This window comes from Halichoerus grypus, chromosome X (assembly GCF_964656455.1).
Source record: "Halichoerus grypus chromosome X, mHalGry1.hap1.1, whole genome shotgun sequence".
NCBI lineage: Eukaryota > Metazoa > Chordata > Mammalia > Carnivora > Phocidae > Halichoerus > Halichoerus grypus.
The window spans coordinates 116,026,385-116,042,263 of NC_135727.1; the positions used below are offsets into that span (position 1 = coordinate 116,026,385).

General features: G+C 36.9%; 1 protein-coding gene across 15 annotated transcripts in view; it reads left to right on the forward strand.

The window, feature by feature from the left end:
- Positions 1–15,879, forward strand: part of RPS6KA3 (ribosomal protein S6 kinase A3) — a 110,733-nt gene that overhangs the window by 38,679 nt on the left and 56,175 nt on the right. Inside the window, exon 3 of one of the 15 annotated variants that reach the window (XM_078064490.1) lies at positions 9,804–10,009. The exons of the other annotated variants lie outside the window; for them this stretch is intronic. Within the exon in view, the coding sequence (XP_077920616.1) occupies positions 9,971–10,009 (39 nt within the window). The 5' untranslated portion in view covers positions 9,804–9,970. The remainder of the gene's footprint in view (positions 1–9,803; positions 10,010–15,879) is intronic. 15 annotated transcript variants of the gene reach the window in all.

The following is a 15,879-nucleotide window of genomic DNA, read 5'->3' on the forward strand; positions in this document are numbered from 1 at the left end:
CATGTTAGTACATCACCTGGTGCTCATCAGGACAAGTGCACTCCTTAATCCCCATCACCTGTTTAACCCATTTCCCCCCCACCTCCCCTCTTGTAACCATTCGTTTGTTCCCTATAATTAAGAACAATGGTGGGCCCCTCTCTTTTTTTTCCTCCTTTGCTCATTTGTTTTGTTCCTTAAATTCCACATATGAGTGAAATCATATGGTTTTTGTCTTTCTATAATGGACTTATTTCACTTAGCATAATACTCTCTAGCTCCATCCATGTTGTTGCAAATGGCAAGATTTCATTCTTTTTGATGGCTGAGTAATATTCCATGGTATATATGTACCACTTCTTTACCCGTTCGTCAGTTGACAGACACTTGGGCTGTTTCCATAATTTGGCTGTTGTAGATAATGCTGCTATAAACATCGGGGTGCGTGAATCCCTTTGAATTAGTGTTTTTTTATTCTTTGGATAAATACCTAGTATTGCGATTGCTGGACCATAGATTAGTTCTATTTTTAACTTTTTGAGGAACCTCCATACTGTTCTCCAGAGTGACTGCACCAGTTTGCATTCCCACCAGCAGTGCATGAGGGTTCCCCTTTCTCCACATCCTCGCCAACACCTGTTGTTTCTTGTGTTGATTAGAGATAAATACCAGAGGGAGCAATGAAAAGAGCTGAAAGGGTACCAGGAGCACTAGGTACTGCTGCTTTTTGGTCATATAAGCCTTACAGTACTATCTGACCATCTAACCATAGATAAAAATTTAAGTTAACTAGAATTTAAAGATTTTATTTATTTATTTATTTGACAGAGAGAGAGAGAGAGAGATCACAAGTAGGCAGACAGGCAGGGAGAGGGAGAAGCAGGCTCCCTGCTGAGCACAGAGCCCGATGTGGGGCTCGATCCCAGGACCCTGGGATCATGACCTGAGCCGAAGGCAGATGCTTAACCATTTGAGCCACCCAGGCGTCCCTATGTTAACTAGAATTTAGAGTAAAACTAGTTATAACTGGTATAATCAGGTAAAAATCCACAGAAGACATAAAATTTTGGTATAGGTTTTTAGAAGTAAATGTCAATATTTGGGTGAAGGTATTCTCATGGGACAGTGGTGTAAACAAAAGCCAAAGGGGGAAAAATGTGAGAGGTAGCTAAATCAGGTTTGACTAAAATGATAATCATAAAGGAAAGGCGAGTGGGACATTGGTGGTTCAGTGGTAGAATTCTTGCCTGCCATAAAGGAAAGGCGAATTTCTCCTAAACATAAAATACTTTCACTCAGATCTTCTTGACATACGGAGCTGCCTCTGTGTTGTATCTTGAACATGTCCCCCTCTGTTTTATCTTGAACATGTCCCCTGGTTTCTGTTTGTAGCAGAGTCATTTCATTCTGGCTGGATTGTTTCCTCCTTCACACCTCATCTCTTCTCTCTTCCCTTTGTTCTTTGCCCTGCATTCTGCCTTCTTCCCAGATCCTAGATCCACTTCTCTTCCATCTCCTGAAATTTTAATACTCTTTTCCTTTATTCTGGCTTTTTAAAAGTTCAATCCTTTCTTGTCTTCACTCACCTGAAGTAAAAACTTTTATATTCTCCATGTATCTCATAAAATATAAGAACTTTATCCAATTAAATTGATTTCATACCAGAATATAACAGGTAGTCATCACCTTCCTTTATCTCCCTCCCCCAGGGATGTTTGCATATTAATCCATATTTATGTATAATTCATTGAATTTTTCACCAGTTAACTTGTTCTAGCTGGTGTCGTTTGTGCTCCCTCCCCTGCTGGAGAGACTTGATTATTTTTAGCCTTTATTCTGGTGGAGCTGGGGAGACACTACCTTTATAGCAGAAGATAGGAGTGCTGGGGCGCCTGGGCGGCTCAGTCGTTAAGCGTCTGCCTTCAGCTCAGGTCATGATCCCAGGGTCCTGGGATCGAGCCCCACATCGGGCTCCTTGCTCAGCGGGGAGTCTGCTTCTCCCTCTCCCTCTGCCTGCTGTTCTGCCTACCTGTGCTCTCTCTCTCTCTGTCAAATAAATAAATAAAATCTTAAAAAAAAAAAAAGAAGATAAGAGTGCTATATAGTACCTTAAGCCAAGATATCTTCCTGGACTCTGGAATTTCCCTTTTCTCAATTGGCTAGAGGACTCCATGTTCTGCATGATCCATGCTGAAGAAATAGGGAGTCTTTTTTTTTTTAATTAACATATAATGTATTATTTGTTTCAGGGGTACAGGTCTGTGATTCATCAGTCTTACACAATTCACAGCGCTCACCATAGTACATCCCTCCCCAATGTCCATCACCCACCCACCCCGTCCCTCCCACCCCCCTCCACTCCAGCAACCCTCAGTTTGTTTCCTGAGATTAAGAGTCTCTTATGGTTTGTCTCCCTCTCTGGTTTCATCTTGTTTCATTTTTCCCTCCCTTCCCCTATGATGGTCTGTCTTGTTTCTCGAAATCCTCATATCAGTGAGATCATATGATACTTTCTCTGATTGACTTATTTCCCTTAGCATAATACCCTCTAGTTCCATCCACGTCATTGCAAATGGCAAGATTTCACTTTTTTGATGGCTACATAATATTCCTCTGTGTGTGTGTGTGTCTGTGTGTCTGTGTGTCTGTGTGTGTGTGTGTACACACATATATATGTATATACCATATCTTCTTTATCCATTCATCTGATGATGGACATCTAGGCTCTTTCCACAGTTTAGCTATTAGGGAGTCTTGACTGTTTACATCTCTGTAGTCATCCAAGAACCATCATTAAAGCTATTTCTTGCTTAGTTGGGAAATAATTCTCTTAGTGGTTCTTACAGTACCAGGCAAAGGTTCTTCTGAGGCTTCAGAATTAAAGGAGATAAATAAGTACCTAGCACAAAGTAAGAACCCAATAAGTGTTCATTTTCCTGTCCTCTTTCTTCCAGAGTCTGATCCTATTCTTTCAGACTATTCACCAGGGATAAAGTATGCTTCTTAGGAACTATGGTGGTATCCAGTAATTTTGTGGCTGGCAATAGGCCTGGCCTCAGACAAAATTGTGAAATGAGTTAATTTTCTCTTAACTTGGTCCTTTGACCCTTCTGTTTCTCTTATTATTTATTTCTGGTGACCATGCATACATCAATTATTTATGACATCAACTTTGTAAATATTATACGACTACAGTCTTTTTTTTTTAAAGATTTTATTTATTTATTTGACAGAGAGAGAGAGAGCACAAGTAGGCAGAGTGGCAGGCAGATGGAGAGGGAGAAGCAGGCTCTCCGCTGAGCAGGGAGCCGGATGTGGGGCTCGATCCCAAGACTCCAGGATCATGACCTGAGCCAAAGGCAGCTGCTTAACCTACTGAGCCACCCAGGCGCCCCTGACTACAGTCTTAAACACTGCATTTATCAACTCAGTTTTTGTAGCTCTTGTATCATGGTCACATGCGTGATTGTCAAGAATTAGAGAAAGCTTGTTAAAAGTAATAGTGATAAAAATGGCTTATAAAGGTATAGTGAAGATAGTTCATAGATGACCTTAAATGCCAGGTTAAGGAGCAGCACTCCATGAAGGACACAGGTAGTACACTGACAGTGCCCGCATTCTTTACAAATCCCCTGAAGTCATGATAGGCCTTTAGTAGTAATTTCTTCCACTTACACACATGCCGTTACTCTAGCAATTGTTCATATAGTAACCCTAAGGCTGCAGTAATGTGTATGATGGCCTTCACAGTATCCAGGGAATTTCACCAGTTCCCAGTTGTCCACTGATTTCCTCCATTTCCTTGAAGGTTCCTTCAGGCTGCTTTAAACCTTGCATTTGAACATCCAAAGTGATACTCATAGCCATGAGTCCTGCATATACTTGCACACCTCTTGCAGTCATCGTGGATTCAACACAAAATAAACTATAGAAGGAGAAGCCCTAGCGTAGTAGACAATAGACAGTGAAAAACCCACTCAACACAGGAAAGTACAATAGAGTTCTCATTGGCAGGGAACATTTGTGGAGTGGTACATTGACAGCACTTACTGATTAATTGTGTAGAGTATTGTCTGTTGTTCTCTCATTGGCTGAGAGTATATTTTAGCACTCAGAGCATGGGAAAAATATAATCTAGTACATGTAAGTATATACCACTTAGGAAAATATTTCTGAGATAAATAGCATTATAATTAGCACTGCATGGTGGCATTAAATCGAGTATGTGTATAATTGGCAAATTTTCCAAACATGTAAGGTTTCCCTTTGCTACATTTTTGGCTCTCTTTCAGGGCTATTTTTTCACTTCCTAGTGTCCCTTTCATCCATGCATAAGAGCTTTAAAAAAAATAAAATCTCCCCCCTTTTTTCATGGCTTGCCTACCTCATATGGTGCCTCTGATCCAAAATTGCCTCTCCTCTGCTGCAGTCTACACATTTTTTCAGTTTGAGTGATCTGATACACAAATGGAAAGAGAGCAAACTGATTTGATTAAGTTCTGTTCAAGTATGACTGGTTTATTGAGTCAATCTGAAATACTGTCATATATTGAAAGTTGTAACCTCTTTACTTACATGAGGGGGAAAAAAAATGTGGCTAGATTGACAAGCAATACTACCTAGGATGTATTACTGCTTACTGCAGTATTCCTACCTGGGGCATTGGTACAGCTGCCCCCTTGCCCTCTCTCCATGCTCGTGGGAAATGGTGCAAGGGGTCATTGAGACGGGACCTTAGAAGGAACCCATCTCAGTGCTCTAGGAAGCCACTACCATTTGCTTAAGGTTGGTGATATTTCCTGTCTCTAAGTTAAAACCATAGAACTTTAGCACTTTGCAACATTATCTACTGATGGACGTGTGCTAGAGAATAATTCTTCTGTACTTAAATGGAAACCCTTAGATATTAAACCCTTCAGTACCTGAAAAACTGATCCATACAAAAAATCATATCCAAAGGACTCATTTCAAAAAACATGTTCATTTTAAGTTTCTATCCTAGGGGTTGACTTTTCTCCAGCATGGTTCTGCTTTCATGGACTTAAGAAAATGGTTGATAATTGGGTTTGACCAGGGTTGGGGTTTTGCCAGACAAATATAATGTATGCTGTAGAAAAGTGTTCAGGAACTCTGCTATGGACCCTATACTGTCTTCTGGGTCTTATCACAAGTTTTAGCACTTCCTGGTTTCTGACTTAAGTCAGCCACTGGCCATACATAATACACACTCCTTCCCCAGATAGACTTGCCTGGTTATGCTCCCACCAACATCACAGCCATTCTGACTTTCAAGAAAGTATGAACTTGAGCAACAAGTTCCTTAACTTCTCTTTACCCCTCAGTTTCTGCATCTGTAGTATGGATAATAGTACTTATCTCAGTGTAGTGAGATTTAACTGAAATAATTTCATGTAAGCACAGTGCTTAGAATATAGTATGTTAAATGATATTGTTAGAATTATACTTGAAAGAAAGAAAAATTTATTAATGAATGAGAATTCAAATAAAGGAATTTATTTCAGTGAAAGACGCTAGAAAAAGAACTACAAAGTAAGCTTCTAGAGAGCAAGAACAAGGAATTAAATACAAATTCCAAAATCAGTGAATGAGAAAACGGGGTGGAGGGGGAAGCAAATATACAACATTCGGAAAGCAAAATGTGATACAGCCACAGATAGGAAAGAGTTTAAAACATCTTAACAACAGAAATATTTATAGGTGAAATGATATAATATCTGGGATTTGCTTCAAAATAATTAATTATGGGAATGAATTATGGGAATAATTAGTTATGGGGGGAAGTGAGTGTATGAAGCAAGACTGGCCGTGAGTTGGTAATCGTTAAAGGTGAATGATAGGTACATGAGGGTTTGTTATACTCATCTGTCTACTTTAGATATGCTTGACATGTTCCTTAAGTTTAAGTTTAAAAACATAGAATACTAAGTGTAACTGTATACTAACATAAAAGTCTTGCTGAAATGTGGTTTTCTAGGAAAATCTAAAGATATCATTTAGGAAGGGATAGAAAAACTGAATATACCAATAACAAGGGAGGAATTTAAGGCGTTAAACTCTCCGCCTTCCAACTACGGTGCCAGGCCCCTGTGACTTCATGGAGAAATCTTTGAAACTTTCAAGAAATAGATCATTCTTGTAGTCTTTAAATTGTCCCAAAGCATAGGAAAAAAATTTACATTGCCTTCTAGTTTGTTTTATAAAGTTAGCATAGCCCTGAAAATGAAAGTTAACGCACAAAAGGAAACTGCCAGTTTAACTTACGAATATAGATGCAAAAATCCTTTTAAAAGATTACAAATCAAATACATATATTAAAACAATGGATTTTTCCCAGAAATACAAACATATCAGGACATCTGTTGATCTACATTATCAAATCATTAGGTCAAAGGAGATAAATTAAGTGACTATATTAATAGATAATAAGACATTATATAAAATTGACTATTCATTCCTCTTTTAGTAAAGAGGAAGTAATCTGACCTTAACATGATAAAATAATGTCTAAAACCAAATATTGACATTGTATCTGAATGATTTAGTGAGTATATTCCCAAGTCATCATCAAGTAGTGTTTGTTAGTGCCTGCTTTATGGTCCACAGACTGAGAAATTTGGGTTTTGTTCTGTGACAGGAAACCATTGAAGAATCTGAGGTAGGGGCATGACCCAGTCTGATTTCTGTTTTAAGATTATTCTGGCTATATATTAAGCCTCACCCATTCCTTCTCCTACTGCAGTAGCAGAGTTGACACAGACCATATGGCCTGCAAAGCCAAAAACATTTACTGTCTGGCCCTTTACCGAAAAAAAGTGATAATATGTATAGTATGCTTCAAGTGTGGACGTGTGTGTATACAGAAAAAGACTAGAAAGATAAGCACCAAAATAGTGATTTTTTCCTTTGTTTTTCTCCTTGTTTATTGTTCAAGTTTTCTGTAATGGACATATATACTTTTTATAATAAAATTTACTTTTTGAATAAGATAAACATTAAAACTAGTAAGATATAAGAATAAAGAAAGATTAGCTGAAATTTTATTAAGATAAATTTAAAGCAAGTCAGAAGAAGCAGGAAAAATATAAACAATAATACCTAGTTTCATGCACACAGCCACACAAGTAGTATCCATTTCAGATTTCAGCATATGATACTTCTTACTCAAGCAGCCATTATTTGAATTCCTACTATATGCTCTTTGCTATGGGGATACAAAGATAAGTATGGTGCCTGTTCTGAAGATTAATCTGGTAGGGGCAGTGGCATGTGCTTAAACAGTAATCAGTGTCTTAAGCAATGTACCAAAGGGCCTTAAGCGCTTTCATTTTTGGTTAGGACTCAACTAACACCCAAATAAAGCTGTTGCTTAGTGCTGAGTTGTAATATGATTATAAGGGATTCCAATCATGTGAACCAGTCTTTTAAACTTTATTTATGGTACCTTTTGATATAGAGAAGTTGAATTTTATAATCAAATCTATACTAATATTTTCCTTTATGGCTTCTGCATTTCCCAGACAGGTAGCCAAATGTCCTAACATTCCGTCAGATGTAAAGTGTCAAATTTATTCTTTTATTCTTTTCTGACACTCTGTTTATCTTTTACACAGCAGTACTACACTGTTTTAATTTAGGTATCATTTCAACTCAGACTTATTTTAGGTTTTGATATCTGAAATACTGCTTCATTTTCTTAGTGTTAATATTAAAAAGCACAGCACACAACAAAATGTGACTGTTAACCTGAGCATCAGTAGTCATTAAAGCCAATTCAAACTAATCCTTTAAATTCAAAAAAGGTTATTTGGTTGCTTCTTAAGTATTACTTGAATAAAGTTGATGAGTGCTGTATACAGAGACAATCCTATTTGTTTTGTACGTCTTAATCAGTTGCGCAGTAACCATTGCTGTTTGCTGCTTCTTGACAGTCTTAAAAGGCATCTCATGTTCAGACTGCAATTTTATGTTAGGTGGTTGTCCTAACCATGCTGCCCTTTTGCAGCATTATAAGGAGACTTAAATAATTCCTTCTGGGAGATGAACGGTTGATGTTCTAATGGAAGTTTTCTTAAGTGCTTTCCTTGCTGAAAAATTGAGGCATGCATTTTTAATCAAGAGGACTGCACAATTCCCTAGCAGAATTCAAAATTTTATCTTGGACATTTATTTAGGTTCCAGTTGATTCTAATGTACCTGGTTAAGTAAGGTAATTTTTTAAATTGAGCAGTTTTTTTATTCTTCAGCTTCTGTTAGGTCATTTATAAAATATTGCCATAAAAGGTAAATGCAGCAGGAACATATATAGAACATTATAGAACATAGCTGCAAAAATTTGATATGGCAGGAAGAGCCCTGGCCTTTCATATGGCACGTGTAGCACCTAATGGACACTCTTAACGTTTGCTCAGTAAAGTAGTGCTGAACTGAGCTCTCATTATAGATAGCTGCATCATCGAATATGTGCCTGCCTTGACCATGGTTCCTTCATCCAGAAAACTAGCTGATCATTTCTGGTGTTTTCTGAAGACTCTTAAGGTTTTGTGTTTTATTTTGTTTTTTTTAATCAATTAACATATAGTGTATTATTAGTTTCAGAGGTGGAGTTTAGTGATTCATCAATTGCATATAACACCCAGTGCTCATTACATCTAGTGCCCTCCTTAATGCCCATCACCCAGTTATCCCATCCCCCACCCACCTCCCCTCCAGCAACCCTCAGTTTGTTTCCTATAGTTAAGAGTCTCCTATGGTTTGTCTCCCTCTCTGATTTTGTCTTATTTTATTTTTTCCTCCCTTCCCCTGTGTTCATCTGTTGTTTCTTAAATTCCACATATGAGTGAAATCATATGATAAATTGTCTTCAGGTTTTGAAAATTCAGTTATTTCATTAAATTTGTATAGGTTATATATATTAATGATTGATGTGTTTGTTGCTTCCACATAGGTTAAATACACATCAAGTAGAGCATTTTCCCACAGCTCTTGATGTTTCTGTCCTTGGGTTTTGTTTAAATGCCACTATTTCTGTGATCATATTTTGATTATTGGCATATTTTAAAAACTATTTTCCAAATTAAAAATACCTTAGAAGAACTTCTAGAGGCTATTAGAGAATGAAATGGAGTAAGGGATTGTCCGGTAACTTAACCTCTCCATTTCCAGTTTGGCTTATATCAGTAAGTGTTCCTTTTGCTCACTAATAACCCAGGGGTTGGTCTTTCTTTTAACTTAGATTTTATCAACTAGGATTTTTAGCTATAGACCTTGAAGTCTTTAACCTGGCCGATAATTGATGTCTATAACCAATGTGAATTTAAATATAATTTACTTCCATTTAAGACAGGAAGAATTTGTCCTTATATCACAATCAAAAAGTTTCTTGCATGTGGTCATTTTCTTCCCATAGTTATGAAACAATGCCTCATTGACAGGGAACACCCATGACTTGTCTACATATAACCTTAAAATAGTCTTGAGACTATCCTTTAGAGTGTGTGTATAAACATTACAAAGGGTAAAATTTCACATGTGCATCAGTGACTTACTATTTTAATAGTGCTGACTAGTTTCATTTGCTTTTAAAGAGTCATATAGTTAAGAAATACTGGCATTTCTCAGGATTCTAAAAATAATGTTCATTTCACTAGTTGTGAAAATTGTCTAGGTTCCTGGGAACCAGGAGTTAAGAACGTTTCAACAGGATTTTGCTATCAGCAAATCTGTTTTGGTTTCCTGTTCTGGCCTCCCTACCTATCAGCTACATAGTGCCCTCGCCATTACGTTTCTCCTTTCTTTTACCACAGGAAAATTGTCAGGACTCTTTTTCTAGCATTTCAGGACCCGCCTGACAGGAAATTTTCTAATTGCCGGAACAGCTGGTAGGAGAAAACTTTGCAGGGGCTTGGCCTTCCCTTTCCAACCTAAGTTTTACGGTCAGAAATTCTTTTATCACCATCATGGTTTCGTAGCCATGTTTAAATTTTTGTCTTTTCGTGTTCGCTCTATACAGGTAAGCTTTGTTCAACTTCTGTAAAAACTAAAATGTTTTAGTTGGAGCTCAGTATAATTATACTAATTAAACAATTATTTCATTTTATATGTTCTTTTAAGAAGCTTTTCAAAATTCAAAACCAGTTTTTAAAGAACTTTTAAGGGATAGTATTTCTGTTTGCTAAAAGTAAGCCACCTATGTGTATTATTCGTTTCAATTGTATATTTTGTAAATTTATTTTTACATTGGCTTTTTAGTGGTAGAGTAGTTTTTATTTTGCTTGTGTTTGTAATTTTGTATAATAAAGCAGATGACAGTAACTTTCAGGATTAAACCAGGCATGAACAAAATTGTGAACTTATTGATAGTTAGGAGATTACTATAATGTAAGCAATATTTTGATGGGTTGGAGAATGTATTGTTTTAAACAGTCAAGACCTTAAAGTCAGACTTTTGTTGAAATTGATTCCTTTCAAATTTTGAAGTTTTTAACCAACTGTATTTAAGTAACTTTAAGTAATTTTATCTAAGAATAGGCACAGTTTTCAAAGCATTACTTTGTTAAAATGTGCTTAGCAAATGATAATTTGCATTTTGTTTCATCTAAAATTCTGCCAAATTAACTCGATATTTTGCCATGAGAATTGTGCTATCCTGCTGTTCTTTAAAGAGAATTTAATTTTTTGATTGGGATTCCCGATTAGGAGAAAACTGTGCTCTCTGTAGCAGTGATTAGGAATGTTAGTCTGGAGAACAGCAATGCTGTTTTCTCAAACATAGAAGCTGGCTTGGAATACGCTTAGAGAACTTGGTTAAATGAAAAATGCTGAGCATATTTATCATCCATTGGCAAATAAGTAAATTGGATTTGGTCAAATTGTAATCCAGAATACCTTAAAATGTTTTTTTTTTTTTTTCAGCATGGCTTGAATAACCAGCCTAATTATGTATCCCAGCCAAATTTTTATGTATCTTGATCATCTAAAAATTTAACATCTCTTTTTAAAATTAAAAACTGTATGTTATAGAACCTTAGGTTTCTGTATAGAGATTAATACTTGAATTTTGAATTACATTCAAGAGGCAAATGAAGTATACATTTTTCATTTGTAAGGTCTTCTTTATGTTAGGCCAAAAAATAGTTACATATCCATGGTTAGAAAAGATTTATTTATTAGTTTTTACCAAGGAACATTTAAATAATTTACTTCAAGTTTCATCCGTATTTTCTGACATTCAAAACAATTTAGAAAATACAAATGCCTTAAGAACACACTTCCTGACCCAAGGGAGGGCAGGAAAAAGGAAATTATGTATACAAGTCAGGGCATAATGCCAAAAGTTGAATCATTCTTTAAAATCAATTAATATCACGCAGTTTGTTTACTTAATGGTAGTGTGTTACAATATTAGGTTTTCTGTCTCAAATAGACAGCATCATTTTCTGTTCCTTTTCTTTAATCCTTTTACATTTTAAGAAGAAAATTGTATCTTTTTCCTCTCAACTTAAAAAGGAAACATTAAGTTAATTTTTTTTCCATTAAAGGGCGAACCTTAAGGACCATTTAAGAAGGAACCTACAGACCTCTTGATGGTCCTGGGAAGCAAATGAGGTGGCTTTCTGTGTGACTGGATGAACACCAAAAGATCCACCTGCCCATGAATTTCCTTCTGCCATTTTTCTGTGATGTCTAAAATGACATCCTTTATAGAATTCCTAAAATTATATATTTGTTAACTGAATTGACCTTGTTTTTTTTCTATCATGGGTCACATCTCAACAAGTATTTATCCAGTAATAAATCTTTGAAACCCTAAGTAAATTCTTAGAGGGCAGATACTCTTCTTTATCTTAGTATCTCTAATACCTAGCACACTACCTGGTTCATAATCTCAATTGCCTTCTAACAAAAAGGAATGGGCCTAAGAGAATATGTTACAGATCAGAAACATTTCCATTAGAACCAGGCAGTTAGGAAGAAGCAGAAGCACCAGAGTCTCCTAAGTTTTAGTCCCCTCTTGGACCTGTTCTTCTCTTCCTCTCTGATCCAAACACTGATCTCCATGTGTGCTCCCACACTGGCCTTTGCACTGGCTTGTCTCTGCTTGAAATGCTCTTCCCCCAGATGGTTGACTCCATCACGTCTTTCTGGTCTTTACTCAAATAGCACTTTTTCAGTAAAACCTGCAGTGATGGTTTTATTTAAAATTGTAAGCTCTCCTTTTTATCCCTGCACTTCTGATTCCTCTTACCCGACTTAGTATCTTTTTCCCATGGTATTTATCTTGTTCTAACATGAATATACCTATTATTACTGTTTGTTTTCTCCCCCAAACGCCAGAGATTTTAGGTCTATTCCATTTATTATATATCTCAGGCATCTAGAAGAGTGCTTGGCATGTATTAGGTACTCAATAAATAAATATTTAAATGGATGAATGAATGAATTCCCATATATAGCTTCAGGGTATTGAACATCTAGGCTGGGGGTGGGAAATACCTGAAAGTGATGGGGTTGTAGACAGATGATACAGGGTTGTGATGGAGACCAGCCGCCAGCCTCACACTTTTACCTACAGCTAGAACTTTACTTATCAAATAAACATAGACTTTGTAAAAATAAAATACAGAATTTACCATAAGTTTTAGAAATACACAGTGTAAGTTTTTCATGATGATGAATGGGCAGCTATCCATGTATAATTTAAAATATACTTGTACCAGAGAATGTAAAAATATGTGAACCTCACAGGGGAATAATGGATATAACTTAAATCTGTACTCAACTTCATTGACAAAATTCTTTTTCCATAAAATTATAGTTGCTTTACTGTGTGCTTACAGGCAAAAACACAGTTTTACAAACGGTCAAACTGTAGTTCTGTGTTTCCATGTGACAGATTTATTTCAGTTACAGGTGATTTATTCACATGATATGTTTGTCACATGCAAATGTGTGTGCTTGGATTATCAGTGCCTTTGGAAATTTGATATTCCTCTCTGCATCCATCTCATTAGATTCTAGGTATGAGCTAGAAGAGCACATTGTTGCTTTTCTACCTGTTGTCCAAGATTGCCCAAGCATTAATATTATGTCCTAGTTGAACCTCAAATTCATTTCTAAAATGCCCATGGTCCCATAACTTGGAAAAACTGGTGACATTAAGCACATTCTGGGCATTAAGATACCAACCAAGGGTATTTTGCCTATTATACTGCTATGGCCGTATAACATAAAAGTAGATAGAAGGTAGCTTGCTAATGTGACTAGTAAAAATTTAAACTTGGAAGGAACAAAAAAATGTGTTGAAGATAAAACAGTGACAGGTCTTTAGAACTTGGGCCATAGGCCTCGATCTTTTCTCTCCACCCCCAAGCACACTGTTTTGCACTTTCTGAGCCCCGATGTAGAAAAAGACTTTTGAAATTCTAGTTTATATCCTAAAGAGGTTTGGAATGATTGCATCCCTCTTGGGGTAAGAGGGTAGGGAGTGGAGGAAGTTGCTATTTTTTTTTTTTTAAGAAACATTGACAAAAGGAGCACTTGCAAATTTATTTTAAAATAAGATTTGCCAGAATAAGAAATTCAGTATGAGGGTGGGAAAATAAAACCAAGGAAGTCTCTCGGAAAATAGGAGAAAAAAGATAAGTGACATACAGGATTCAATTCCAGACATACAATACCTAACTAATAGAGGAGTTGCACAAAGACAAACCCTGAAAAATTGATGGAAGGAAATTTATCAAAAAAAAAAATGTTAGAATTCCCCCAGAGGCAAAGAATTCAGATCTTTAAATTATAAAGGCTCACCAACCATCTAGCATTCTAAAGGAAAGAAGACCCATATTTATCTCACTAGTGTGGAATTTCAGAAGTACAAGGATAGAGAAAATTCTTAAAGCTTCTGGAAAGAAAACAATCCACCTTCCCAAAAATGTGTATCAGGCTAGCATCACCCATCTCAGTAGCAGTCCTGGCTGCTAGAGGGCAATGGACCATTAGCATCAATTGTTCGAGGCCAGATTGTTTTTATTTTTTTTATTTTTTTTAAGATTTTATTTATTTATTTGATAGAGAGAGACACAGCGAGAGAAGAAACACAAGCAGGGGGAGTGGGAGAGGGAGAAGCAGACTCTCCCCTGAGCAAGGAGCCCAATGTGGGACTCGATCCCAGGACCCTGAGATCATGACCTGAGCCAAAGGCAGACGCTTAAAGACTGAGCCACCCAGCCACCCCCGAGGCCAGATTGTTTTTATTCTATAATTTGGTACCAAGCCAAACTATACAAATATGAAGACAAAATAGGCATCTTCGGATGTGCAAGGTTCAGAAATTTTTTTTTCCACATTACCTTTCTTAGGAAGTTACAAGGGAGTAATCTAAGAAAGAGAATGATATGGGAAACTGAGAAGAGTGGGTTCGACCAGGAAAGCCCTGAAGAGATATCTGGAGGTAATAGCTGTGCAGCAAGGCCTAGAGACCAATCATTCCTGATGGGAGGGTAAGAGAGGGCTCTCAGAAGAATGGGAAGTATGGTAAAGGGTTAAGGAAAAATTAAGACTAATGGTCAGATTAACCTTTCCCTCCCGCCAGGAATGATGGGGCTGTTAGAAACAGGAAAAAAAGAAAAACATGTAAAAAATTCGTGGTCCCAATAGAACTCAAAGTAAAATGTATCATGAATTTAAGCATTTGATGAAGTATTGTTTTAGTTTGGTTTTTTTAAGTCCCCTCGGATTGTCTTGGAAGTCACTGCTATGGGCCCATATAAAAGGAAATTTAATGTACTTTCTAGCCTGCATTTAAACAATATATTGTCATAAAAATGTGAATGCTGATGTATGGGCCTTTTGCTTTTAAAATCAGGCTGTGGAGACAGTATGAAGGGTTTGGTTGTGGTTACAGGAGAGAATGTTAATTTTCTCAATATTAATAACGTAAAAATATAGCTAGCAGGTTAGGGAAGTTTCAGAGAAAAAATGTACAGGCACTATTTTTTTTTAAGATTTTTTTTTTTTACTCGTTTATTTGTCAGACAGCAAGAGAGCACAAGCAGGGGGAGCGGCAGGCAGAGGGAGAAGCAGCCTCCTCGCTGAGCAAGGAGCCTGATACGGTACTCAAGCCCAAGACCCAGGATCATGACCTGAACCAAAGGCAGAGACAACTGACTGAGCCACCCAGGCGTCCCAGTACAGGCACTATTAACCTCCTTTTATAAAGTGAGCAGTTAGGGGGTGCCTGAGTGGCTCAATAGGTTGTTTCCAACTCTTGGTTTCAGCTCAGGTCATGATCTCAGGGTCATGAGATCAAGCCTCGCATTGGGCTCTGTGCTGGGGTAGGGGGGAGTCTGCTTGAGATTCTCTCTCTCCCTCTGCCTGTGCCCCTCCCCCCTTGCACACTCTCCCTGTTTCTCAAATAAATAAATCTTGAAAAACAACAAAACTAAGTGAGGAGTTAGGATTCTATCCAAAACTAATAGAAAAGATGAGAAATTTATGTAAACAGTAATATAATTATCAAATAGTGGGGAAGAAGATGATGAAAGGGGTATGAGTGAATCCTTCATCTTATTTTTAAATCAGCAGGCATTGTCTTAATAAACCAAGAAATTACCAATGTAAGTGCAAAAGGAACTAACTTTTTTTAAAAGCCTAGGTATGGGGGTGAGAGGAGACTTGCATTTCATCATAGGGTATTTTGTCACTATTTGATTTGTCATCCATGTGCACATATTTAATTTTAAAAACAAAAAGTTTAAGGAACAAGAAATAACCCAGGTTGACAAAAGATTATGTGTAAGGCAATGTTGGGAGATAATACCATAAAACTAAGTGCAGCCATATTGTAGAGGGTCTTACATGCCAAGGTGAAGCAGTACATTTAAT